Source organism: Oncorhynchus kisutch, linkage group LG17 (assembly GCF_002021735.2).
Source record: "Oncorhynchus kisutch isolate 150728-3 linkage group LG17, Okis_V2, whole genome shotgun sequence".
Lineage (NCBI taxonomy): Eukaryota > Metazoa > Chordata > Actinopteri > Salmoniformes > Salmonidae > Oncorhynchus > Oncorhynchus kisutch.
In genome coordinates, this window is record NC_034190.2 from 45787631 (window position 1) to 45815271 (window position 27641).

At 44.9% G+C, this 27641-nt stretch overlaps 1 protein-coding gene across 8 annotated transcripts in view; it reads right to left on the reverse strand.

The window, feature by feature from the left end:
- Window positions 1-27641, reverse strand: part of LOC109907749 (serine/threonine-protein kinase WNK2) — a 136400-nt gene that overhangs the window by 34909 nt on the left and 73850 nt on the right. For 4 of the 8 annotated variants that reach the window (XM_031793927.1, XM_031793929.1, XM_031793928.1 and 1 more), the window contains exons 8-14: window positions 7611-7890; window positions 7232-7347; window positions 5790-6773; window positions 3380-4741; window positions 3119-3157; window positions 2401-2562; window positions 1567-2079 (exon numbers count right to left, since the gene is read on the reverse strand). In XM_031793927.1, coding sequence (XP_031649787.1) covers window positions 1567-2079; window positions 2401-2562; window positions 3119-3157; window positions 3380-4741; window positions 5790-6773; window positions 7232-7347; window positions 7611-7890 — 3456 coding nt within the window. The remainder of the gene's footprint in view (window positions 1-1566; window positions 2080-2400; window positions 2563-3118; window positions 3158-3379; window positions 4742-5789; window positions 6774-7231; window positions 7348-7610; window positions 7891-27641) is intronic. The other 4 variants (XM_031793931.1, XM_031793930.1, XM_031793926.1 and 1 more) reach the window with 3 other exon arrangements.

The window sequence follows — 27641 nt, forward strand, 5'->3', positions numbered from 1 at the left end:
GGGTAGGGGTAGAAAAATGCTTGTTGAAATTATCGTTTATCGTAGATTTATCGGTGGTGAAAGTGTTTCCTGGCCTCAGTGCAGAGGGCAGCTGGGAGGTGCTCTTATTCTCCATAGACTTTACAGTGTCCCAAAACTTTTTGGAATTAGTGCTACAGGATGCAAATTTCTGTTTGAAAAAGCTAGCTTTAGCTTTCCTAACTGACTGTGTATATTGGTTCCTGACTTCCCAGAAAAGTTGCATATCGCGGGGGCTATTCGATGCTAATTGCCACAGGATGTTTTTGTGCAGGTCAAGGGCAGTCAAGTCTGGGGTGAACCAAGGGCTATATCTGTTCTTAGTTCTACATTTTTTGAATGGGGCATGCTTATTTCAGATGGTGAGGAAAGCACTTTTAAAGAGTAACCAGGCTTCCTCTACTGACGGGATGAGGTCAATATCCTCCCAGGATACCTGGGCCAGGTCGATTAGAAAGGCCTGCTCGCTGAAGTGTTTAAGGGAGCGTTTGACAGTGATGAGGGGTGATAATTTGCCCGCGGACCCATTACACACGCAGGCAATGGAGGCAGTGATCGCTGAGATCCTGGTTGAAAACAGCAGAGGTGTATTTAGAGGGCAAGTTGGTCGGGATGATATCTAAGAGGGTGCCCATGGTTACAGATTTAGGGTTGTACCTGGTAGGTTCCTTGATAATTTGTGTGAGATTGAGGGCATCTAGCTTATATTGTAGGACAGCCGGGGTGTTAAGCATGTCCCAGTTTAGGTCACCTAACAGCACTAGCTCTGAAGATAAATGGGGGGCAATCAATTCACATATGGTGTCCAGGGCATAGCTGGGGGCTGAAGGGGGTCTATAACATGCGGCAACGGTGAGAGACTTGTTTCTGGAAAGGTGGATTTTTAAAAGTAGAAGCTCAAATTGTTTGGGCACAGACCTGGATAGTGTGACATAACTCTACAAGCTATCTTTGCAGTAGACTGCAACTCCGCCCCCTTTGGCAGTTCTATCTTGTCGGAAAATGTTATAGTTAGGGATGGAAATTTCTGGATTTTTGGTGGCCTTCCTAAGCCAGGATTCAGACACGGCTAGAACATCCAGATTGGCGCAGTGTGCTAAAGCAGTGAATAAAACAAACTTAGGGAAGAGGCTTCTAATGTTAACATGCATGAAACCAAGGCTTTTACGGTTACAGAAGTCAACAAATGAGAGCACCTGGGGAATGGGAGTGGTGCTGGGGGCCTGGGTTAACCTCTACATCACTAGAGGAACAGAGGAGGAGTAGGATAAGTGTACGGCTAAAGGCTAAAATAACTGGTCATCTCGTGTGTTTGGAACAGAGTAAAAGGAGCAGATTTCTGGGCATGGTAGAATAGATTCAAGGCATAATGTATAGACAAGGGTATGGTAGGATGTGTGTACAGTGGAGGTAAACCTAGGCATTGGTTTGTGTAAGTGTATTGTATACACAAACTCAGTTATATATGATCATGTCTATAAAAACAGAAAAATAATAGCTATGTGCACAAAAACCTTTGTTCCATTCCAGTCCTCCTCTTATATTTACCTGTCTTAAGGGCAGAAAGCTCGGCAGAGCAAGTTCAGGTGCAGCAGCAGGGTGTGAGTATGTGGGGTGTGTGACGTGTTGAAAAGGGTTTGGGTGCACATGGTGTGTATTCTGCGGTTGTGTGTTCTGTTGTCCAGGCAGTGAGGCAAGGTGTGAGTGAACCGGGTGTGTGAGAGTGGGGAGCTGTGTGTGAGGGTGTGTGTGTGTCATAACACTCTTTTGCAGAGCAGCGGGGTACATCTGCTGATGCTGTGGCAGTGTGGGTGCTGTCATGGCCAGCAGGGGTGTGTGTGAGGATATCGGGGGCACAGAGGTGGGGGGCGCCAGAGCATTCTCTATATGCAAGGGGGCAAGGGACGAGACAGAGGGGGGCAGAGTGGCAGGCTGGCCTGGGGAGAGGTAGAGAGGGGGCAGAGAGGAGGGGTAGGACTGGGGAACAGGGCAGGGGTGAGTGTAGGTGTCACATCCAGTCAGAGAGGTCACCACTTGAATGTTGAGATACGGTGAGGAAAACTGGGAGGAGGATAAGAAAAGGGTAGAATAAGAAAGCAATCAGAGACCAGGGTTTGGAGTTTGGAACCTCCATACTGCAGACCGATCAGGCAAGCAAAAGGCTGTGTACTATGATGTATTTGATGCCATTAGAGAGAAAGCAAGATATATCCCAATAGCTGCTCAATTAAGAACCAAAGTCTTTGATACTTTTTAGTTGTCAAATGCTATAAGCACATCTACCTATATAGAGTTGGCTACATATGGTACCAAAAAGAAAGAGACAGGGAATAAAGAATAATCCATCACAGGTAGCAGTAAAGGTGAGAGGGGAGGGGTTACCTGGGAAAGGTGTGTTGGTGGCAGAGAGGTGGAGATCTGCAGTGGCTGCAGCTGCTGAGGGACAGAGGCCTGAGCCAATAGCTGCTGAGGAGGCGATGCCTGGGAAGGCAGACTAGATGATGATTGGTGGTGCTGGGAAAGGCTTTGAGCAGCAGGAAAATTCTACAGACAGCACAAGTGAGGGAGTGTAAGATAGAAAAATAGAGCGAGAGAGAAAGAGAGGGAGAGAGGGGGGAGAAATTAAGTGGGATGAGGCTAGGTCTCCGGTTACATCTCTCAATTGGACATCTTTTCCTGCTATTGACCCAAATCAAAAATCAGGCCCACATTTCCCATCCTGTCCCTGTCTCTGTGCCAGGAGTCAGCCAGCATCTGCTACTGTTACTGCTGCACACTCCACAGACAAAACAGGCCTGAGGGACTGGCGGATGCAGCGGATAAAACAACTATTATTGTTTTCATTATAGTATCCAATATCTCTCCATTTGGCCACACTCGGAGGAAACTCCTGTTTATTAGGCTACTAGTAGTTTGGTGATTCACCTAACATACAATACACTTACACAGCTGGTCCTCATCCCAGGAGCACCAAAACAAACCAACAGCATTGTCATAAATAAATGTTAATCTGACAGAGAATGTGTATTCGTTTTCTCTCCCTCTGACAGTGTTATTTAGCCCATTTAGACCGTGTGTATTGAGAGGAAGGGAGATCTACCTGGTTCAGGAAAACTGCGTTGAAGACATAGGGTTGGTTCTATGAAGAATGAAAACACAGGGTCAGAGAACTGAAACTTGACTCAAAAGGGGAACACTGTACGGTTACTCTCCACCAGGTTCAATGGGAATGGCACTACTTTTCAGGTCAGCCTGAGCAAGGTACTTGCAACTGAGCATCAACAGATCCTTGATGATAAAGGGTTAGAAGTGCACAGCGTCAACCTCAGGCTGACTCCTATACTCCTATATCTAAACTCACCTGTTGGACTAGTGGTAGTGTAGCTGCCTGGGCCTGGCTGTGCTGTGGAGTGGCAGTCCCAGTCTGTTGTTGCACTATGGGGGCCACTGGGTAGGTCTTAGGGGCTGCAGCCTGCTGTGGAGCAGATGGACAGGCCTGACCCATCACACTGGGTTTCGTTGGCGTGTAGCCTTGTACCGGTGCAGCCTGTTGTTTTATGTGTGGGGCTGTGGGTGTGTAGCTCTGTGAAGCAGTGTTCGGTTGCCCCATTAGGGGTGCAGCGTTGGGGTAACTCTGGAGGGTTGAAGCTTGCTGCACAGTATGGGCAGGTGACTGATAGCTCTGGACGACTGGAGCCTGTTGGACAGTGGGCTGGGCCATTGTCTGGCTGTGTTTGGGTAGGGGGACCTGCACAGTTTGCTGGTTGTGCTGCTGAATGGGGGCCTGAACAGGCTGTTGGCGGTGTTGTACTGAGGGCTGGGGCATTGGCTGGCTATGTTGCTGTTGAATGGACACCGGCACAGTCTGTTGGCTGTGATGCATGGGACTAGACTGGCCTGGCTGCAGACTGGGAGGCATGGCTGTGGCTGGGAGGCTGTGTGGCGCTGGGCAAGGCTGGACTGGGGGAAGCACAGCAGCAGCTAGAGGCTGTGTTGCGACACTGGGATCCTGAGTAGGGAGACTGGGTATAGGTACGGTGTGGACCACAGTTGGGGCTACAGATGCATAGCTCTGTGGGGGAGCGAGATGTTGCAGATGCTCCACTGGAGCTGGGTATCTCTGTGCAGCTGGTTGTGAGGGTATTGTTGCAGTTCCTATGCTAGCTGCCAATACAGTATGTTGGACAGGCATGGCTACTGCTGCTGAGAAGCTTGCTGCTGTTGGGGTCTGTTGCAGAATTGGAGCTGGGTAGCTTGCAGCAGTTTGAGTCATTTGTTGCTGAGTTGGGGCACTGTAGTTCTGTGGAGTTGGTGTCTGTTGGATTGGCATAGTTGCTGCAGTGTAGCTTGCTGCAGTGTGTGGCTGTTGCAGGGGCAGGGTAGCTGCTGAAATGCTTGCTGCAGGCTGTTGAAGTGGTACATTTGCAGTTGAATGACTTGCTGCTGTTGCTGTCTTTTGCAGAGCTGGAGCTGGGTAGCTATGTCCAGTATTGTTATGTTGCAGAGGAATGTTTGATGCTGTGTAAGTTGTCGAGGCTGGGGTGTGTTGTAGAGCTGCAGCTGAGTAGCCTGCTGCGGTAGGTGTCTGTTGGGCTGCCAGGGGACTGGCGAGATAGCTGTGGCCAGGCTGGAGGTACTGCAGGTGCGTGTGCAGGGCTGGGGCAGAGGCAGGCTGGCCCTGGAGAGATGACTGGTTCTGGAGCAATGCATGCACAGCACTGGGCTGAGAGGAGAGATGGAGACATGTTAGAGGACAGACAGAGATAGTCACTTCTCTGGGCGGCGCTTTTAGGCCCCCGTTAAAAATGTCTGTATTTGACAGTGATGTAAAAATATTATGAATGAACACAAATATCTAAATCTACAAACTAGAACAATAATAGCTAGACATCCTGTACAAGAGAAAAACATGAGCCGAAATGTTCAGTTGACAAAAACAAAGGATGTCAATGATAATGCGTGGATGAAGGATTAAAATAAAGTTGTAAAAACACACAAACAATGAGCAGGGTTAACAGAAGAGGCAGCAGGTGTGCACTAAAATAAGGAGGCAGAGGATGGGGAAGAGGGGACACAGCCATAATTCATTCCCTTCGTTTGCCACAGCCATCTGCCCATTCACTGAGGATGTTCCATGGGCAGGGAGATATGAGTGGGTGTAAAAAGGCGGGTTTTGCATTTTTGGCATTTGGTCAGTGAAGTAGAAACAGAAGACGCTGACATTAAAACAGGCTAGCTGAAGTTGGCAAAGGGTTAGAGAGTTAGTGTAGACAGCAGTATCTATGGCCCTCCAGAGAACCAGCTTGTCCCAAAGCGCACAAACAGAATCAGTGGAAGGACCATGGACTTCTATGGTAGTTTGAAGCTGAGTGGAAGAGAGAGAGCAGGGCCCAGTCCCATGGCTGCATTAAAACAGAGCGCCCTCTACTGCCCCAAAGAGGGAGTGAGGTCTAGCGCAATCATCAGCTCCATCTTATGCAAAGTAGCCCCTTCTATAAGCTGGGAGGAGTCAGTTCTACGGGTGAGAGTTTGAGCTGAGGGTAGGGGTCTGGGAGCCTCTCAGTAGTCTAAAGCAGACCCCTCTCATCTGCTTTACCAAATCTGCACTGACATCATGGAACTGGACAGGTGAAAGTACAATCATTGTTGGTATCAACAGTAAGTTCACCTATCCTTTGTTGTCAGTTCAGTGCAGTTGAAGGAAAGGAGACATGGAGAGAAAGACACTTCAGACCATTGAGATGCAGCCCTAGTCTCCCTGTGGGACCTACCACTCCCGGAGGCCCGGTGGCTCGGTGCTCCCCAGCACAGTAGCTGGCCTGGTGGTCCTGTATGGGCCTGGCTAGAGGGGGTGCTGTGTGGTCAACACTGAAGCAGCCTCTCTGGGTTAACTTCAGACTACCATCCCCATAGCTCCGTACAGGCTGTTGGGCTGTACGCAGGTGGAGGAGGGAGGCTTGGCCCTGGTTGGATGGGGTGGTTTTACGGCTGATGATGTTCATCAGGTTCTTTTGTAATAAGGAGAGGTCAGAGAAGTCACTTCCTGTATGACTTGGACCTTTCATCCCTCCTGACCCTGCAGTTGTCGTCATCCCACTGGAGAAGTGGTGGTACCGGTGGGGGCAAGCACAGGGGTGTGGTGGAAAGGGAAAAGCAGTGTGCTTCTTGTGCCCCCCTTCTCGTGACTTCAGCAGCAGCAGAGAGAGGCAGGCTTGGCACAGGTGGTTTCTGGGTGCGCCTTGGTGATGATGATGGTGGTGTTGAAGGGCAGAGTTTAGGCTCTGCAGCGTGCTAAGGTCCGAGTGCCTCCGCCCCACTGCTGCCTCCACTGACACAGACTTCAACCTACTTCCATTGGTGGCTTCCAATGTCGGAGATTCTATAGAAGAGTCACTATGACGTCGGGCCTCAGAGTATGTGGGGGATGGGGGGGCCAGGAGGATGGGGGCAGGAAATGCACTCGGGGAAGGGAAGCCATCCTCGGCCTCAGAGCGGGACTCAGAGGGGCTGCTCTCTGACTGGTCGTCTGGTGATGTGGAGGAGGGACTGGAAGCTCTCTGTTGGCTGCAGGACCCAGAGGTAATAGGTTGCAGGAGCATATGAAGAGGGATGTCGTTGTTGCCTCTAAGAGTGTCAATGACCGAGGCACTCCCTCTCCGTGTCCCTGCACACACTCGGAACTCTGGCCCCAGGGCTGCTTTCCACCCCTCGCCCCTTTCACAGGATCGGGGACGTGCTGAAGCCAAACACTGACGCTGAGCCCATACAGGGACCCACAGGCAAAACACACATTACTCAAAAGGCACACAACCAAAACACATGCACAACAAAAACATGATAATGAAGTGGGATAGAGATGAATTGGGGAATTCTGAGTAAATGAGATACACGTGTGTGTGTGTGTGTGTGTGTGTGTGTGTGTGTGTGTGTGTGTATTAAATCAGTATACGTTGAGCATAAACATACATGTGCAAATGTTAGCAGACATGTAAATTGATACGGATTTATGGATAAAGGCAAATAACCATGTTTGTGAGCATATGTAACATACATGTGCATGTAATGCATATCTCTATGTAAATGAGGATGTATGTGCATGTGTCCAGTATGTGTGTGTAGTGTATGCATGTTAATGACCCTCTGCGCAGTTCACATGTCTTGAGTGTACATGAAGTGTACATGAAGTGTACATCTGTATGTGTGTGGTACAGACCTGCTGTGTTGCCATGGTGATGGGTTCCACTTGGGACTGGTAGAGGACATTGTGCTGGCTGCTGTGGGAGTCAGAAAACACAGTGGAGCCCAGGCCGCTGTCAAAGGTACTGTCTGCTACATAGACAAACAGAGATGGAGGTTAGTCTTTAACCACACAGGCAACTAGAACAAAGTGACAAAGAGCGGTTACACATTAGACACAAATAAACAAGTACAAACCCCCATAATATAAACACTACTGTCAAAGATCAATTCAACTGATGACACAGAGACCACTGTATCAAATGTATGTGAATGTGTGACAGGAAGGAGATGTGTTGTGGGGTTTTACATGTTGCGTGTCTTTCCACATGATGTGTGTGTCAGTGGTGTCTCACATGTGACAGAGGTTGCGCTGGCCGGAAGGTTACATAGCCTGTCGTGCTGGTCTGCTTCTGGCTCGTTGGGCTCAATCAAAGGGGGCTGTCCTGCCTGTGTAGCCCCAGCAGAGGTCCCCTGGGCTAGGGTGGCATGGGCCCTGAGTCCTGCCTCTCCCTGGTTCACTGGGGGTAGGGCCGACACAGTCCTCTCCCGCCTCCATTTAATAAGTGCTACGCGGTCCCGGATCGACTTCCCCACGATCTTAGCATCACTCTCATGGAAGAACCCTGATTCTACCTGTCGGGGAGAGTAGGAGTGTGGGAAGAGGAGTATTTTTTAGAGTCAATGTGTTAGAGGAAGAGAGAAAACAGGAGAAAGCCAGGAAGAGGGATGGTGAGAGAATCATTTCTTGAGGAGGGCAGCAGCTGTCAGCAGCTGGGTTCAGAGAGAATAGTCCGCTTCTATCTGGGACAACAGCACTGGAGACAGGACAGGTGCATTTAGACCATGGGAAGAGATACATCTGAAATAATGATGTTTAGATTTTGGGGTGGGGTTGGAGTCATTAATAGGCATTATGGCCTGAACCTTCCATGGAATGTTTCAATCGTTTCTGTTTTAGCACAACCTGACAAATGTATTTATTTCATGGAGTATGAGTCCCATATCTTTAACATGAGCTTTGCTTTTAAGACCGTCATTCACAATGTAAAATGTAGTCATTTAATCAACCCAAACTTAAAACATGTCATAAAACATCCCTGAATAATAATAATAATAAAGCAAAGAAGCATAAGAGGCAGCGTTTCCGCTCGCTAAGTAGCATAGTGCATGAATGAACACAACAGCCCCGTCGATAAAGATAAACTGCATCTCCCATGGTGCCCGTCTGTGAAGAAATGAGTCATTGAAAGTGGCGAGGGGTGATCGAAGATGAAGAGCTGTGGGCCACATTCCTCCTCTATCATTACAGCAAGACCTTCAATTTTCCCCAGCTCATCTTGACCCAGCGCAGACAGATGAGAGATGTCACCATAGAGGGAAGAAAGCAGGTCAGCTTGCTGTCTGCCAAAATAATCGATGGCCCTGATTCTCAGTAACACTGAGCACTGCAGCCTGACCCATTCACAACAGAAATGATCACTCTGGAAGGAATGAGAGAGCCAAGCCTGAGTCTTCAGAGTGAACCTCACAGGGCACACTGTGCTGAATAATGTATATCTTTTTTTTCCCATATTAAGTCAATCTCTGATAAGCTACACGGGAAAGGACTTAGAGGGAAATGTATACAAGCAACCTTAGAAATACGGTTCATGAAATCATTAACTTGCTAACATCAGATAGCATTCATATTAGTGGCGACCGATTAAGATTTTTCAACGCCGATACCAATTATTGGAGGACCAAAAAATGCAGATACCGATTAAATCGGGCCGATTTTTATATATATATATTTGTAATAATGACAATTACAACAATACTAAATGAACAATTAACTTAATATAATACATAAATAAAATCAATTTAGTCTGAAAATAAATAATGAAACATGTTCAATTTGGTTTAAATAATGCAAAAAACACAGTGTTGGAGAAAAAGTGTGAAGTGCAATATGTGCCATGTAAAAAAGCTCATGTTTAAGTTCCTTGCTCAGAACATATGAAAGCTGGTGGTTTCTTTTAACATGAGTCTTCAATATTCCCAGTTAAGGTTATAGTTAGGTTGTAGTTATTATATGAATTAGAGGACTATTTCTCTCTATACCATTTGTATTTCACAGACCTTTGACTATTGGATGTTTTTATAGGCACTATAGTATTGCCAGCCTAATCTCGGGTGTTGATAGGCTTGAAGTCATACACAGTGCTGTGCTTCAAGCATTGCGAAAAGTTGCTGGCAAACGGAGGAAAGTGTGGTTTGAATGAATGCTTACGAGCCTGCTGCTGCCTACCACCGCTCAGTCAGACTGCTCTATCAAATATCAAATCATAGACTTAATTATAACATAATAACACACAGAAATACGAGCCTTAGGTCATTAATATGGTAAAATCAGGAAACTATCATTTAGAAAACAAAACATTTGTTTAATTGAAATACGGAACCGTTCCGTATTTTATCTAACGGGTGGCATCCCTAAGTCTACATATTGCTGTTACATTGCACAACCTTCAATGTTATGCCATAATTATGTAAAATTCTGGCAAATTAATTACGTTCTTTGTTAGGAAGAAATGGTCTTCACACAGTTCGCAACGAGACAGGCGACCCAAACTGCTGCAAATTCCCTGACTCTGCTTACACTGAACGCAAGAGAAGTGACACAATTTCAGGCACTGCATTGACTTTATGCAATGCAGGACAAGCTAGTTAAACTAGTAATATCATCAACCGTGTGTAGTTAACTAGTGATTATTGTTAAGATTATATAAAACAAAGAGAAGTTTAATGCTAGCTAGCAACTTACCATGGCTACTTGCTGCCTGCACTCATGTAACAGGTGGTCAAGCCTGCCATGCAGTCTCCTCGTGGATTGCAATATAATCGGCATCCAAAAAGGCAGATTACCGATTGTTATGAAAACTTGAAAATCGGCCATTCCGATTAAACCATCGACATCTAATTAATATATTATCCATTTCAGAGACACTTAGATAATTCCTTTAGTGATACAGCAGTAGCAATACAAGGATATAACAACTACAGAAGAGACAGGAATGCCTATAGGGGAGTGAGTGAGTGAGTGAGTGAGTGTGACACTTTTTCCACATTTTGTTACGTTTCAGCCTTATTCTAAAACGTATATTAAATAAAAAATGTTAATCTACACACAATTCCCCATAATGAAAAAGTGAAAACATGTTTTTTTTTTGCATTTAAAAAAAAAACTTAAATACTTTATTTACATAAGTATTCAGACCCATGAAATTCAAAATTGAGCTGAGGTGCATTCTGTGTCTATTGATCATCCTTGAGATGTTTCAACATTTTGATTGGAGTCCCCTGTGGTAAAAACAATTGATTGGACATGATTTGGAAAGGAACACACCTGTCTATATAAAGGTTCCACAGTTCACAGTGCATGTCAGAGCAAAAACCAAGCCACGAGGTTGAAGGAATTGTCCGTAGAGCTCCAAGACAGGATTGAGTCGAGGCACAGATCTGGGGAAGGGTACCAAAACATATCTGCCGCACTGAAGGTCCCTGTCTTTTTTAAATGAAACAAGTTTGGAACCACAAAGACTCTTCCTAGAGCTGGCTGCCCGGCCAAACTGAGCAATCGGGAGAGAAGGGCTTTGGTCAGGGAGGTGACCAAGAACCTAATGGTCACTTTGACAGAGCTCTAGAGTTCATCTGTGAAGATGGGAGAACCTTCCAGATGGGTAACCATCTTTGCGACTCTCCACCAATCAGACTTTTCTGGTAGAGTGGAAAGATGGAAGCCCCTCCTCTGGAAAAGGCACATGACAGTTTGGAGTTTGCGAAAACACACCTAAAGACTCTTAGACCATGAAAAACAAGATTCTCTGGTCTGATGAAATCAAGATTGAACTCTTTGACCTTAATGCCAAGAGTCACGTCTGGAAGAAACTTTGCACTCAGGACCTATGACTGGGGTGAAGGTTCACCTTTCAACAGGACAACCACCCTAAGTACACAGCCAAGACAACGCAGGAGTTGCTTTCGGGACAAGTCTCTGAATGTCCTTGAGTGGCCCAGCCAGAGCTCAGACTTGAAACGGATCGAACATCTCTGGAGAGACTTGAAAATAGCTGTGCCGCAATGCTCCTCATCCAACCTGGAGAGGATCTGCAGAGAAGAATAGAAGAAACTCCCCAAATACAGGTGTGCCAAGCTTGTAGCGTCATACCCAAGAAGACTCAAGGCTATAATCACAAAGGTGAGTAAAGAGTCTGAATACTTATGTAAATGTGACATTTACGTTACTTAATTTTTTAAAATAAATTAGCAAAAGTTTCTAAAAACCTGTTTTTGCTTTGTCATTACAGGGTTATGTGCGTAGATTGACGAGGAAAAAATCTATTTAATACATTTTAGAATAAGGCTGTAACGCAACATAATTTGGAAAAAGTTGAGGGTTCTTTCCGTAGGCACCATATCAGAGTCATATCCCTGTAATTCTTAGAGAAGATCTCATGTCAAGTGTTATTGAAGTGTTGTGGTTCCAGGTTCACCCGCCTCATGTAAAGTCTATTATTTTAGTGTATTGCTGTAGGCCACCAAGAAGTAACAGTCAGTATCTAGATATTTGTGCGTGAAATGCCTGACAGTGTGTGTGATGTTAACAAAGAGGATTGGGAAAGGCCCTCTCCTGTTTCAGCATGACAATGCCCCTGTGCACAAAGCGAGAAATGGTCAATGTGATCAATGTGGGAGAACTTGACTGGTCTGCACAGAGCCCTGACCTAAAACCCCATCGAACACCTTTGGGATGAATTGGAACGCCGACTGCGAGCCAGGCCTAATCGCCCAACATCAGTGAATTGAAGCAAGTCCCCGCAGCAATGTTCCAACATCTAGTGGAAAGCCTTCCCAGAAGAGCGGAGGCTGTTATAGCAGCTACAGGGGGATCATCTCCATATTAATGCCCATGATTTAGGAATGAGATGTTTGACGAACAGGTGTCCACATACTTTTGGTCATGTAGTGTAGAATTTTGATGAGGCATACATCTGTGGAAGGGTATAAAACAATTTCTAGAGTGTTGAAAGTTTCCAACAGCACAGTGGTCTCCATCATTGAGAAATTGAAACACATACATTTAAACTACCAAGACTGCCTAGAGCTGGTTGTCCGACCAAACTGAGCAGCCGGGCAAGAAGGACCTTGTTCAGAGAGGTGACCAAGAACCCAACTAGTCAGGCGGGTACAGAGTTCCTTGAGGGAGATGGGAGAACCTGCCAGAAGGACAGTTTCTACAGCACTTCACAAATCTGGGCTTTATGGAGAGAGGTCAGACGGAAGCCAATCCTGAGAAAAAGACACGACAGCACGAGTTTGCAAAAAGGCACGTGAAATGGCGCCGATTATATAATGGCGTCGGAGGAGATAGCTACCGTTTTAAGGGCTCCTAACCAACTGTGCTATTTTGTTAGTTATTGTAATATTTGTGTTGTGGAGAAATGACCAGGCAGGAGACGGGAGTACAGTTAGTTTTCGTTTAGTCAAAACCCCTCGTGCCCTACAGTTCCCGGCACCCCAGTGCGCATGTGCATTTCCTATTAGGTGTAGTAACGTAACACTGCCGTAATGCATTACTGCTTTAGTAACAGCACAGTAACTAATATAAACAGATGTAGATCCCAGATACTACACTCCTCCCCCATAGTGTTTAACTCCCAGAGAACAAGGTAAATATGTTAGGTAACTACTAATGCAATATCTGAACAATGCATTCTTAAACATTTTTCAACTACTGGGTTGAAGCAGACTTTTCAGAACCCAGCACAAATCCAGGGGATTATTCTGCCCCGAAGATGGAGTTTGTGTCCTAATAACTAACCCAGGTAATGTCCTTTTTCTTTCCTTTTATCTAGGACATATTAAAGTGTTTGTTTTACTGTCTGTTACCTCCTTAACCAGCTTAACTCACAGGTCAAGCTTTTGAGGTGCCCTTCGCTGTCGAATAGGATATCTCCGCTCCTCCTGAGCTTCCTGTGGTGGGCCAGGTTCGGGTGGAAGGTCAGGCTCTGTCTCTCCCGTACGTCCACAGTCAGGAGAATAGTCCTGGGGGTCGTTATTGTTCTTGTTCTCTCGGCATGTCTCTGCTGGGGCGTTGGACCGTAGCAGATGATCCACATGAACGTTGACCTGGCGATGACCAATTTGGACTTGGTAAGTCAAAGGTCCTCTGCGTTGCATGATCACACCTGAGATCCACAGGCGCTTAGGGTGTCTGAAATCACGTACCATCACCCTCTCTTCCTCTTTGAATTCTCTGACAGTCTTTGAGTGTCTGTCATGAGCTTTCTTCTGCTGTAGCTGGTTCTTTGCCACAGTGCTTGACAAGTCTGGTTTCAACAATGTCAGGCGGGTACGTGGTTGGCGGTTCAGAAACAGTTCAGCTGGTGTACATTCCGTTACTGTGTGTGGTGTGTTACGGTAAGTAAACAGGAACCGCGGAAGCCTTTGGTGGGTGGGCACAGACTGAACCTCGAGTCTAGTCCAGGCCTTCTTAAAGGTTTGCACGGCTCTCTCCGCTGTGCCGTTTGATGCCGGATGGTAAGGTGGTGACAGGATGTGCCTTACTCCATTGTTCTTGAGAAACATTTCAAAATCGTTTGACGTGAACGGAGGGCCATTGTCCGATACGAGCTCCTTGACTAGTCCAAAGGATGCAAACAGGTGTCTGAGAAGATTGATGGTCTTCTCAGCTGTGGTCAGTTGAGTAGGGAACACTTCCATCCACTTGGAATGGACATCAACGACAACAAGGAAATGTTGCTTGTCAATTTCGGCGTAATCCACATGGATGCGTTCCCAAGGTATAGCAGCCCAGGACCATGGATGAAGAGGTGCAGCAACTGGCTTGTTGCGAACAGCTTCACAAGGTGAGCAGTGGCCTACATGCTGTTGAATGTCCTGATCCAGTCCAGGCCACCACAGACAACTGCGAGCGAGTGTTTTCATTCAAGTGATCCCTGGATGTCCCTCATGCAGGTCAGATAGCTGTCTCCTCTGGAATTTGTGAGGTACCACCACCCTTGATCCCCACAGAACACACCCTTGATCAGTGGACAACTGGTCTTTCTTGTCGATGAACGGACGAAGGTTATCGTCATTTACGAAGGTTGGCCAACCGCCTAATGTTAAGTCCAAGACTTTGGAAAGCACTGGGTCTTTCCTTGTTTCCTCTGCTATGTCAGAAGCAGATATGGGCATTTCATCAATGAGAGAGATCTGGAAGACAGCTCTATCATCTTCACTGTCGGAGTCACTATTGCACGGCAGTCTCAATAGTGCATCGGCATTTGCGTGATCATTGGATCGTCTGTACTCAATCTCGTAGTCGTAGGCTAACAATATCAGAGCCCAACGTTGCATTCGAAGTGCAGGAAGGGTTGGTATAGCTGATTTTGGTCCAAGGATGGCCAACAGAGGCTTGTGATCTGTCAGCAGTTGGAACTTCCTTCCGTAGAGGTATTTGTGAAACTTCTTCATTCCGAATATTATGCTCAGGGCTTCCTTCTCAATTTGAGCATAATTTCTCTCACTTGGTGACAGAGTACGTGATGCAAATGCAATAGGGTGTTCTTCACCTGACGGTAGAACATGTGAGATGACGGCTCCTACTCCATATGGAGATGCATCACACGCAGGTCTCAGCTTCATCTCTGTGTTGTAGTGGGCAAGTGGGCAAGTCTTGAATGCTTCTTCGCATTGTGGGGACCAATTCCACTTTGTATCGGCCTGCAGCAGTTGGTGAAGCGGATGCAACAGTGTGGACAAGTTTGCCACAAACTTTCCGTAATAGTTCAGGAGCCCCAAAAATTACCTCAGCTCTGAGATATTTGTGGGTGCTTACGATTGCTTTCACCTTGCTGTTGGTTGGGTGCAGGCCTTGTGCATCAATCTTGTATCCGAGATACTCCACTGAGTCCTGGAGGAACTCACACTTTTTGCGTTTCATTCTCACTCCGTATTTCTCCAGTCTTAACATCACTTTGTCCAGCACTACAAGGTGCTCTCCAATGGTTGGTGCTGACACGAGGATGTCGTCCATGAAGCAGACAACATGGTCTATACTGTTCAAGATCTGATCCATTGTTTGTTGGAATATCGCTGGAGCTGTCGAGATTCCATAGGCCAAGCGATTGAATCTGAAAAGCCCCTTGTGTGTATTGATGGTCAGATACTGTTCTGACTCCGGATCCAGCTTCAGTTGCTGATAAGCGAATGCCAGGTCCAGCTTACTGAAAACCTTCCCACCAGCTAGAGCGGCAAACAGATCTTCAGCGTTTGGTAGTGGATATTCCTCTGGTAGTATGCAGCGATTTACTGTGACCTTGTAGTCACCACACATTCTGACGGTCTTGTCTTTCTTTGAGACAACAACAATCGGAGCAGCCCAGTCACTCCTCGATACTTTCGTGATTATGTTATTCTTCTGTAGGCGGTCCAGTTCCTTCTCTACTGCTTCCTTAAGAGCATAGGGAACCGGACGTGGTTTGTGAAAGATAGGCTTGGTTCTTTCTGGCACTTTGACTTTTGCTGTGAAGTCTTGTATTTCACCGTAGTCATCTTTGAAAAGTTCTTTGTGCGTCTCCAGCATGTTAGTGAGTGTAGCCTGACTCACTGGTTTGTCATTTCTGAGACTGAAGATTTCTCCCCAGTTCAACTTGATCTTTTGTAGCCAGTTTCTGCCTAGCAAGGCTGATTTTTCTCCTTTAACAATGACAAGCGGTAGCGTCCACTCCTTCCCCTCATACCGGACTGGTACCTGGATCTGCCCTAACACAGGAATAGTTTCACCAGTGTATGAAGAAAGGCGGATGGACGCGGGCTGAAGAGGGCACTCTTTCAGTTTTTCTTTGTAGTCTCTCTCTGGAACCAGAGATACAGACGCTCCGGTGTCCAGCTGCATTTTTACTGGTTTTCCCGCTAACTCCATGTTGAGATAGATTCCATCTTTTAGTTGTTGAGCTGTGTACACTGTGAACAGTTCCAATACTGTTTCAGTTGTACCTTCCTCTTCTTGTGCTGCGTCTGACACTTTGTGCGCTCTTGCTGTGCGTTTTGAGGCCTTACACACTCTCTGTAAATGTCCAACCTTTCCACAATTGTGGCACTTTTCATTTTGGAATTGACATTCACTGTGCTGATGATTATCTCCCCCACATCTGTAGCAACTTGGCTTAGACCTTTGAGATGTGGGCTGCTTTGTTCTTGTGTAACCTTGAGGACGGGACTGAAAAAAGTGTGACTTTTGTGAGCTTTTTCCACCAGGTGCATCACTGACCTTGTGAACACCTTTCTGACGTTCTGCATGTCCCGATAGCTCAACAGTAACCCTGTGGGCAAGCTCGAGTCCAAGTTAAAGGTCAGGTCCTTCTCTGACAGAAGCCTTCTGTGATATGCTTCACCTGTGAGACCACATACAAACTTGTCTTGGAGAGCATCATCAAGAAATCGTGCAAACTCACATGTACTTGCCAGCCTTTTCAAAGCAAGGATGTAGTCAGCCACGGTTTCCCCTTGACTCTGGTGACGTTGGTAAAATCTGAAACGTTCTGCAATGAGAATTGGCTTAGGCTTGAAATATCTTGAGAGTTTGTCAGTTCTGCATAGTTCAACTCCACTGCTTTTATTGGTTCAATGAGACCTTTCAGCAATCCATACTCAATTGGACCCAAAACACTGAGAAATACATCTGCTTTCTTCTCATCTTTGATTTCATTTGCAGCCAGCCAACGCTCAAAACGCTCCAAATAGGAATCAAAATCTTCTTTTGTAGCCTCGAACTCTGGTACTCGACCAATGGTTGACCATTTTCACAGTTAATTGTTCAGTTTCCTTAATTTTCATAATTTTCATCTAATTCTTCACTTCAGAAGTTTCTACAATTACTTCATTCACTGCACTCATTTGTATTAATGTACACACCGTGTTACGTCCCTTCTTCCTTTTTTTTCTTGACAATATTTCTCCACTGAGATCACCTAATTTCAATGGGTTCAATTACAGTTTTTTTTATTTAACCACCAGAGGGCAGTGTCGCTATTCTGGACTCCAATAGTCTTGCTACTTGGCAGCTCCTGAATACTGTACTAGCAGTGCTTAGCCTTCTCTACTGGCGAAAGAAAATAAAAAATAACTGAAGAATTACATCATTATTTTGAGTTTCATTACTCACGCAACATTCTTCCCTTCAAGCAATGTCCGTTTATGTAGTTTAATCCCATCCTCGTCGCCACTGTAATATTTGTGTTGTGGAGAAATGACCAGGCAGGAGACGGGAGTACAGTTAGTTTTCCTTTAGTCAAAACCCCTCGTGCTCTACAGTTCGCGGCACCCCAGTGCGCATGTGCATTAGGTGTAGTAACGTAACACTGCCGTAATGCATTACTGCTTAGTAACGGCACAGTAACTAATATAAACAGATGTAGATCCCAGATACTACAGTTATATTCCGCATTATTTGTACATAAAGTTGCTGCTAATGTCTCTTATGACTGAAAAGTACAGAGATTACTCACCTCGAACTGGACAAATATTTTTTCTTTAATGAGTCTAACACAAAGGATATACTGCTTCCTGGAGACCAGGCCGAAATCCCAGTCATTCACGTGAAGAAAAGACGGAGATACAGGGGGCAAAGATCGGGGTACATTGTGAGGATTTGTAGGCGAGTGAGTAAATCACCACTACCATCGGTTCTATTGGCCAACATGCAATCACTGGAAAACAAACTGGATGGTCTACGGTCGAGACTATCCTACCAACGGGTCATTAAAAACTGTCATATCTTGCTTCACAGAGTCGTGGCTGAACGACAACACAGATAATATAGAGCTTGCGGGGTTCTGTGCATCGGCAGGACAGATCTGGTAAGATGAGGGGTCTCGAGGTATTGCTCGCCTGAGGTAGAGTACCTCATGATAAGCTGTAGACCGCACTATCTACCAAGAGAGTTCTCATCTATATTATTCGGACCGCACTCAATGAGCTGTATAAGGGCATAAGCAAACAAGAAAATGCCCATCCGGAAGCAGCGTTCCTAGTGGTCGGGGTCTTTAATGCCGGCAAACAAATCTGTTTTACATCATTCACATGTGCCACCAAAGAAAAAAAACTAACTCTAGACTCCACACAGAGAGACACATACAAAGCTCTCCCTCACCCTCCATTTGGGAAATCTGACCATAATTCTATCCTCCTGATTCCTGCTTACAAGGAAAAACTAAAGCAGAAAGTATCAGTGACTCGCTCAATTTGGTAGTGGTCAGATGATGAGGATGCTACGTAAGGGTGCTGTTTTGCGAGCACAGACTGGAATACGTTCCGTGATTCGTCCTATGGCATTCGTCCTATGGCATACAGGAGTATCCCACTTCAGTCACCGGCTTCATCAACAAGTGCATAAACAACGTCGTCCCCACAGTGACCGTGCGTATATATCCCAACCAGAAGCCATGCGATACAGGCAACATCCGCACCGAGCTAAAGGCTAGAGCTGCTGCTTTCAAGGAGCAGGACACTAATCCAGATGCTTATAAGAAATCCTATGCCCTCAGACGAACCATCAAACAGGCAAAGCGTCAAACCTACTACACCGGCTCTGATGCTCGTCGGATGTGGCACGGCTTGCAAATTATTACGGACTACAAAGGGAAGCACAGCCACGAGCTGCCCTGTGACGGAAACCTACCAGATGGAAAAAAGCTAAATGCCTTCTATGCTTGCTTCAAGGCAAATAACACTGAAGTATGCATGAAAGCACTAGCTGTTCCGGACGACTTGATGTGAGCAAGACCTTTAAACAGGTCAACATTCACAAGGCCGTGGGGCCAGACAGATTACCAGGGCTTGTACTCAGAGCATACGCAGACCAACTGGTGTCTTCACTGACATTTTCAACCTCTCTCTGACAGAGTCTGTAATACCTACATGTTTCAAGCAGATCATAGTCCCTGTGCCCAAGAATGCAAAGTTAACCTGCCTAAATGACAACCACATCAGTAGCCATGTGCTTTGAAAGGCATCATCATCCCGGAAACCCTAGACCCACTCCATTTCGCATACTGCCCCAACAGATCCACAGATGACTCAATCTCAATCGCACTCCACACTGCCCTTTACCACCTGGACAAAAGGAACACCAATGTGAGAATGCTGTTAACTGACTACAGCTCAGCATTCAACACCATAGTGCCCACAAAGCTCATCACTAAGCTAATGACCCTGGGACTAAACACCTCCCTCTGCAACTGGATCCTGGACTTCCTGAAGGGCCACCCCCAGGTGGTAAGGGTAGGCAACAACACATCTGCCACGCTGATCCTCAACACCGTGGCCCCTCAGAGGTGTGTGCTCAGTCCTGTACTCCCTGTTCACCCACGACTGTGTGGCCAAGCACGACTCCAACACCATCATTAAGTTTGCTGACGACACAACAGTGGTAGGCCTGATCACTGACAATGATGAGACAGCCAATAGGGTGGAGGTCAGAGACCTGGCAGTGTGGTGCCAGGACAACAACCTCTCCCTCAATGTAGGCAAGACAAAGGAAATCATTGTGGACTACATGAGAAGAAGGGCTGAACTATTATGATCCAAACACACCAAGACAGTCATGAAGAGGGCACGACAACATCTTTCCCCCTCATGAGACTGAAAAGATTTGGCATGTGTCCCCAGATCTTCAAAAAGTTATACAGCTGCACCATCGAGAGCATCCTGAACGGTTGCATCACTGCCTGATATGGCAACTTCTCGGGGTCCGATCATAAGGCGCTACAGAGAGTAGTGAGTATGGCCCAATACACCACTGGGGCCAAGCCTTCCTCTGACACTAGACGGTGTCAGAGGAAGGCCCAAAAAATTGTCAAAGATTACAGTCACACAAGTCAGACTGTTCTCTCTGCTACCGCACAGCAAATGGTACCGGAGCGCCAAGTCTATGTCCAAAAGGCTCCTTAACAGCTTCTACTCCCAAGCCATAAGATGGCTGAACAATTCATCAAATGGCCACCCAGACTATTTACATTGACCACCCACGCTTTGCTTTTACACTGCTGCTACTTGCTGTTTATTATCTATGCATAGTCACTTTACCCCTACCTACATCTACAAATGACCTTGACTAACCTGTATTCCCGCACATATACAGGGGGTATTGGTACTAGTCTATAGCCAATTTATTGTTATGTAATCTTATTGTGTTACTTTTTATTTTACACTAGTTTATTTAGCAAATATTTTCTTAACTCTATTTCTTTACCTGCATTGTTGGTTAGGTAAGCATTTCATGCTAAGATCTACACCTGTATTCAGCGCATGTGACAAATAAAATGTTATTTGATAGACAAGAGCATAAGGCAAAATATTCTGTGGTCTGATGAGACAAAATGTAACTCTTTGGCCTAAATGCAAAGTGCTATTTCCGGAGAAAACCAGGCACTGCTCATCACCGTCTAACACCATCTCTACCGTGAAGCATGGTGGAGGCAGCATCATGCTATGGGGATGCTTTCTGTGGAAAGGCTTGAAGATTGCTTTTCACCACAGCTCCCCATCTAACTTAATTGAGCTTGAGAAAATCTGCAAGGAAGAACAGGAGAAAATCCCCAAATCCAGATGTTCAAAGCTGATAGACATACCCAAGACGACTCAAAGCTGTAATCGCAGCAATGTATTGACTCATGGGTATGAATACTTATTTAAATGAGATATTTCCTTATTTCCTTTTCAAAACATTTTCAAAAATGTCTAAAAACACACTTTGTCGTTATTGTGTCTGTGGATCATTGCGGAAAAAAAAGTGTCTGGCTGTAAACAACAAAATGTGGAATAAATCAAGGAGTATGAATACATTCTGAATATCCCACCAGGGGTCTCTACACAGTCCCCAAATCCAAAACAAATTCACAGCAACACACAGTATTATACAGAGCCATGATGGCATGAAACTCCCTTCTATCTACAATTAATCAAGCAAACAGCAAAATTACCTTACAAATAAAGAGATTAAACATGTCATGGAATGCTGTTTTGTGTGGACACCAGGAAGAATAGCAGCTGCTTCGGCAAAAGCTAATGGGGATCCGAATAAACCAATAAAGTCACGCACTTTTGACAGCTTGACCCTATTGACAAAAGGAAAGCTTACATACTGAACACACACAAAGCAACAGTAATGTCACGTTCTGACCTTTATTTCCTTTGTTTTGTATTTATTTAGTATGTTCAGGGCGTGAGTTGGGTGGGCAGTCTATGTTTGTTTTTCTATCATTTGGGTATTTCTATGTTTCTGCCTAGTATGGTTCTCAATCAGAGGCAGGTGTCATTAGTTGTCTCTGATTGAGAATCATACTTAGGTAGCCTGGGTTTCACTGTGTGTTTGTGGGTGATTGTTCCTGTCTTTGTGTTTTGCACCAGATAGGGCTGTTTAGGGTTTCACACGTTTCTTGTTTTGTTGTATCAGTTGTTCATGAGTAAGTTTACATATTAAAAGAACCATTGACACTTACCACGCCGCATATTGGTCCTCTGATCCTTTTCGCCTCTCCTCTTCGGAAGAAGAGGAGGAAATCCTTTACAAGTAAAGCACACACAAACCCAAGCCTGTCCCATTCCCACAAATAGCCTACAGGGTAAAATAAACATTCAATAATCTATTTACAGCTTAAACACCATACACAAATACACGAGCTCACTAACACAAACACAGACAGCCATAAAATGCAGGTCACCTAGACATGATCAGATATCAAGTCGTCTGCTAAGGGCTGTTTTGAACACTTAAGACACAACAGAAGAGGGCAAACATACTAAGCTAAGACAGGGCAAAACAAAGACAAAGATAATTCCTTGTCTACAACAAACAGAGGGATCTCAAGCGGTGCCACTGCCAACATTACTTTAGTACTCACTTCAGAGGCAGGGTCTCAGCCCAGTGCTCTTCAAACGGGCATAAACCCATATCTGTTTACAATTAAACAACTTGGACAAAATCTGAAACAAGTTGGATTAGAGGTCTGAGAACAATCTGGAGGGGGAAATAGTAGCTGGGTCCATCAGAAAGTGTTAAATAAAACTGCACAAAGCTCCGGAACACTTTATTGTAGATTAAGTACACAGAAATATTTACAGAAATCTTATCTGATGGTGGGCGTTTGTTGGACAAAAAGAAGCATACAGAATTCCTGGAAGTGCAGAGCGTATCCCTGCCAATCTGCAAGAGGGCGCATTCCCTGACGATGAGATTGGAGCACTGTAGGTACACGGTCTGCCTGGACACCACACACAGACCTCTTGCCCTCTACAAGTAGCTACTAGACTAGCCCCCAACATGTTTATATTTGATGAACAATGACAACCCTGAAAAAGGCACTACGTGCCGAAATGTTGGTTGCTGTACCAACGAAATGTTTGGGAGCATAACGAGTAATAATAATAATAATTTTTAAAAGTGTCTTAATAGGGTGTTGTGCCACCACAAGCCTCCAGAACAGCTTTAATTAGCCTTGGCATAGATTCTTCAAGTGTCTGGAACTCTATTGGAAGGTGACACCATTCTTCCACAAGAAAATTCCATCATTTGGCGTATTGTTGATGGAAAACACTGTCTAAGGCACTGCTCCAGAATCAGGTTAGTTCTGGTGACAGATGTCCAAGACATTTATTTAATTGATTTATTTTACCTTTATTTAACCAGGTAGGCAAGTTGAGAACAAGTTCTCATTTACAATTGCGACCTGGCCAAGATAAAGCAAAGCAGTTCGACAGATAAAATGACACAGAGTTACACATGGAGTAAAAACAAACATACAGTCAATAATGCAGTATAAACAAGTCTATATACAATGTGAGCAAATGAGGTGAGAAGGGAGGTAAAGGCAAAAAAGGCCATGATGGCAAAGTAAATACAATATAGCAAGTAAAATACTGGAATGGTAGTTTTGCAATGGAAGAATGTGCAAAGTAGAAATAAAAATAATGGGGTGCAAAGGAGCAAAATAAATAAATTAATTAAAATTAAATACAGTTGGGAAAGAGGTAGTTGTTTGGGCTAAATTATAGGTGGGCTATGTACAGGTGCAGTAATCTGTGAGCTGCTCTGACAGTTGGTGCTTAAAGCTAGTGAGGGAGATAAGTGTTTCCAGTTTCAGAGATTTTTGTAGTTCGTTCCAGTCATTGGCAGCAGAGAACTGGAAGGAGAGGTGGCCAAAGAAAGAATTGGTTTTGGGGGTGACTAGAGAGATATACCTGCTGGAGCGTGTGCTACAGGTGGGAGATGCTATGGTGACCAGCGAGCTGAGATAAGGGGGGACTTTACCTAGCAGGGTCTTGTAGATGACATGGAGCCAGTGGGTTTGGCGACGAGTATGAAGCGAGGGCCAGCCAACGAGAGCGTACAGGTCACAATGGTGGGTAGTATATGGGGCTTTGGTGATAAAACGGATTGCACTGTGATAGACTGCATCCAATTTGTTGAGTAGGGTATTGGAGGCTATTTTGTAAATGACATCGCCAAAGTCGAGGATTGGTAGGATGGTCAGTTTTACAAGGGTATGTTTGGCAGCATGAGTGAAGGATGCTTTGTTGCGAAATAGGAAGCCAATTCTAGATTTAACTTTGGATTGGAGATGTTTGATATGGGTCTGGAAGGAGAGTTTACAGTCTAACCAGACACCTAAGTATTTGTAGTTGTCCACGTATTCTAAGTCAGAGCCGTCCAGAGTAGTGATGTTGGACAGGCGGGTAGGTGCAGGTAGCGATCGGTTGAAGAGCATGCATTTAGTTTTACTTGTATTTAAGAGCAATTGGAGGCCACGGAAGGAGAGTTGTATGGCATTGAAGCTTGCCTGGAGGGTTGTTAACACAGTGTCCAAAGAAGGGCCGGAAGTATACAGAATGGTGTCGTCTGCGTAGAGGTGGATCAGGGACTCACCAGCAGCAAGAGCGACCTCATTGATGTATACAGAGAAGAGAGTCGGTCCAAGAATTGAACCCTGTGGCACCCCCATAGAGACTGCCAGAGGTCCGGACAGCAGACCCTCCGATTTGACACACTGAACTCTATCAGAGAAGTAGTTGGTGAACCAGGCGAGGCAATCATTTGAGAAACCAAGGCTGTCGAGTCTGCCGATGAGGATATGGTGATTGACAGAGTCGAAAGCCTTGGCCAGATCAATGAATACGGCTGCACAGTAATGTTTCTTATCGATGGCGGTTAAGATATCGTTTAGGACCTTGAGCGTGGCTGAGGTGCACCCATGACCAGCTCTGAAACCAGATTGCATAGCAGAGAAGGTATGGTGAGATTCGAAATGGTCGGTAATCTGTTTGTTGACTTGGCTTTCGAAGACCTTTGAAAGGCACAACATACAGTTGAAGTCGGAAGATTAAATACACTGAGGTTGGAGTCATTAAAACTTGTTTTTCAACCACTCCACAAATTTCTTGTTAACAAACTATAGTTTTGGCGAGTCGGTTAGGACATCTACTTTGTGCATGACACAAGACAATATCTCCAACAATTGTTTACAGACCCATTATTTCACTTGTAATTCACTGTATCACAATTCCAGTGGGTCAGAAGTTTACATACACTAAGTTGACTGTGCCTTTAAACAGCTTGAAAAATTATGTCATGGCTTTAGAAGCTTCTGATAGGCTAATTGACATCATTTCAGTCAATTGGAGTAGTATCTGTGGATGTATTTCAAGGCCTACCTTCAAACCCCGAGCCTCTTTGCTTGACATCATGGGAAAATCGAAGAAATCAGCCAAGACCTCAGAAAAAAAATGGTCGACCTCCACAAGTCTGGGTCATCCTTGGAAGCAATTTCCAAACACCTGAAGGTACCACGTTCATCTGTACAAACAATAGTACACAAGTATAAACATCATGGGACCACGCAGCCGTCATACCGCTCAGGAAGGAGACGCGTTCTGTCTCCTAGAGATGAACATACTTCGGTGCGAAAAGTGCAAATCAATTCCAGAGCAACAGCAAAGGACCTTGTGAAGATGCTGGAGGAAACAGGTACAAAAGTATTAATTTTCACAGTAAAACGAGTCCTACATGGGCATAACCTGAAAGGCCGGTCAGCAAGGAAGAAGCCACTACTCCAAAACCGCTATAAAAAAGCCAGACCACGGTTTGCAACTGCACATGGGGAAATGTCCTCTGGTCTGATGAAACAAAAATAGAACTGTTTGGCCATAATGACCATCATTATGTTTGGAGGAAAAATGGGGAGGCTTGCAAGCCGAAGAACACCATCACAACCGTGAAGCACGGGGGTGGCATCATGTTGTGGGGGTGCTTTGCTACAGGAGGGACTGTTGCACTTCACAAAAGAGATGGCATCATGAGGTAGGAAAATTATGTGATATATTGAAGCAACATCTCAAGACATTAGACAGGAAGTTAAAGCTTGGTCGGAAATTGGCCTTCCAAATGGATAATGACCCCAAGCATACTTCCAAAGTCGTAGGTAGAACTGAAAAAGCTTGTGCGAGCAAGGAGGCCTTACAAACCTGACTCAGTTACACCAGCTCTGTCAGGTGGAATGAGCCAAAATTCACCCAACTTATTGTGGGAGCTTGTGGAAGGCTACCCAAAACGCTTGACCCAAGTTAATCTTGGATCTACCCATCCCGGATCCGGGATAATTGTCATCAACTGACACTAAGTAGCATAACGCAACGGACAAAAAATCCGATGAAATCACAAGTGAAATATATTCAAACACAGCTTAGCCTTTTGTTAATCACCCTGTCATCTCAGATTTTGAAAATAAGCAAGACAAGCATTTGTGTAAGTTTATCGATAGCCTAGCATAGCATTATGCCGAGCTAGCATTATGCCGAGCTAGCAGCAGGCAATCTGGTCACGAAAATCAGAAAAGCAATTTTGTGCATGAATTTGTTTACATCCTGTTAGTGAGCATTTCTCCTTTGCAAAGATAATCCATCCATCTGACAGGTGTGGCATATCAAGAAGCTGATTAACCAACATGATCATTACACAGGTGTAGTTCCCCCATCTTATAAATATTGGGTGGGAGATAGGGTTGGGCGATATGGCCAAATTATCATATCATGGTATTTTTCAAAGTTTTGACAGTATTTTATGTTTTTGATTAATACAAGTTGCACATTTGCTTTATGAGTAGTGCGTGACCCGCACTTTCTACATTCTGATTGGTTTATACTGTTCAATTCAACTTCAACCTAAAATAATTTCCATCAATTTCTGCATTTCCTGCACTCATTTGAGATAATTTCCACACTGCCACGAAATGGGCTAAAATACTAGGCCTTATTTTTAACCAAATGTTGCAATTGCGATTTAGATCAAAACCCTTAGGTGAACTTTTGGAATCATGGAAATAGAATGTTTATTATAATTATATTGTTAGAATATAAATAATAGTGGGCACTTTGAATACAGTGTTGTTTGACATGACAACGAATGAAAATGCCATGGACAAGTTATTGTGACAGGGTAGGAACCAAAGTTATGTTCTGTGTTTCCTAGGGGACCCTATAATCTTTGGCTACATTAAATCTTTATTCATATAGCCAACTTATTCATGCTTTGCTTATTCCTCTTTGATTTAGAAGATACTGTTGCACAAACAACATGCTGATTTAAGCCTCCACCAGTACTGGTATCAGGCTATATTAGCTGGCTGCGTTTGCTCTGACTCGTATTACTTTTATTAGCTAGTTAGCCAACTTGCTAAGAAAACACAAACTAGCTGTTTGCAGATGTAAGAAACACAATAATTACAATAGAACGCTTGTGGATGTATATTAAGATCAAAGTGGAAACAACATCGTTGTCATCAACATTGTTGCATGTGCTGCATTGATCATGCATTGATTACTCCATCTCGTGGTCAAGCAACAAAAAATGCGCTCCTTTGAGTGACAGGGGGCGGGACTAGGTCTGTGTAGAAAGCGGCATGGAGAGAGAGAGAGAGAGAGAGAGAGAGAGAGAGAGAGCAGAGAGATGACTCAAGTAGCGGAGTAAACTATAAAAATGGATGTTACACACGGCGTATCACATTTAACAAACCAAACATTAAAATACCGTCATAAAAGGTCAAGTAAAAACCCAAACCGGTCCGTGTATAAATACCAGTATATAGTAAAACTGTTTTATGATGATTGGGCTCCATTCCGGTCTTACTTTGTACAGTCCACCACCCTCTGATGGCACTCTCATTAAAACAAAAATACATCAAAAATACATCTGTATTTGACACCACTGTGATTTACTGGTTGGAGGAGCATTTCTGTGTTTTTTTGGGAGGACCTTGAGGTTGGTGATGTGCCTATTGATTCTTATT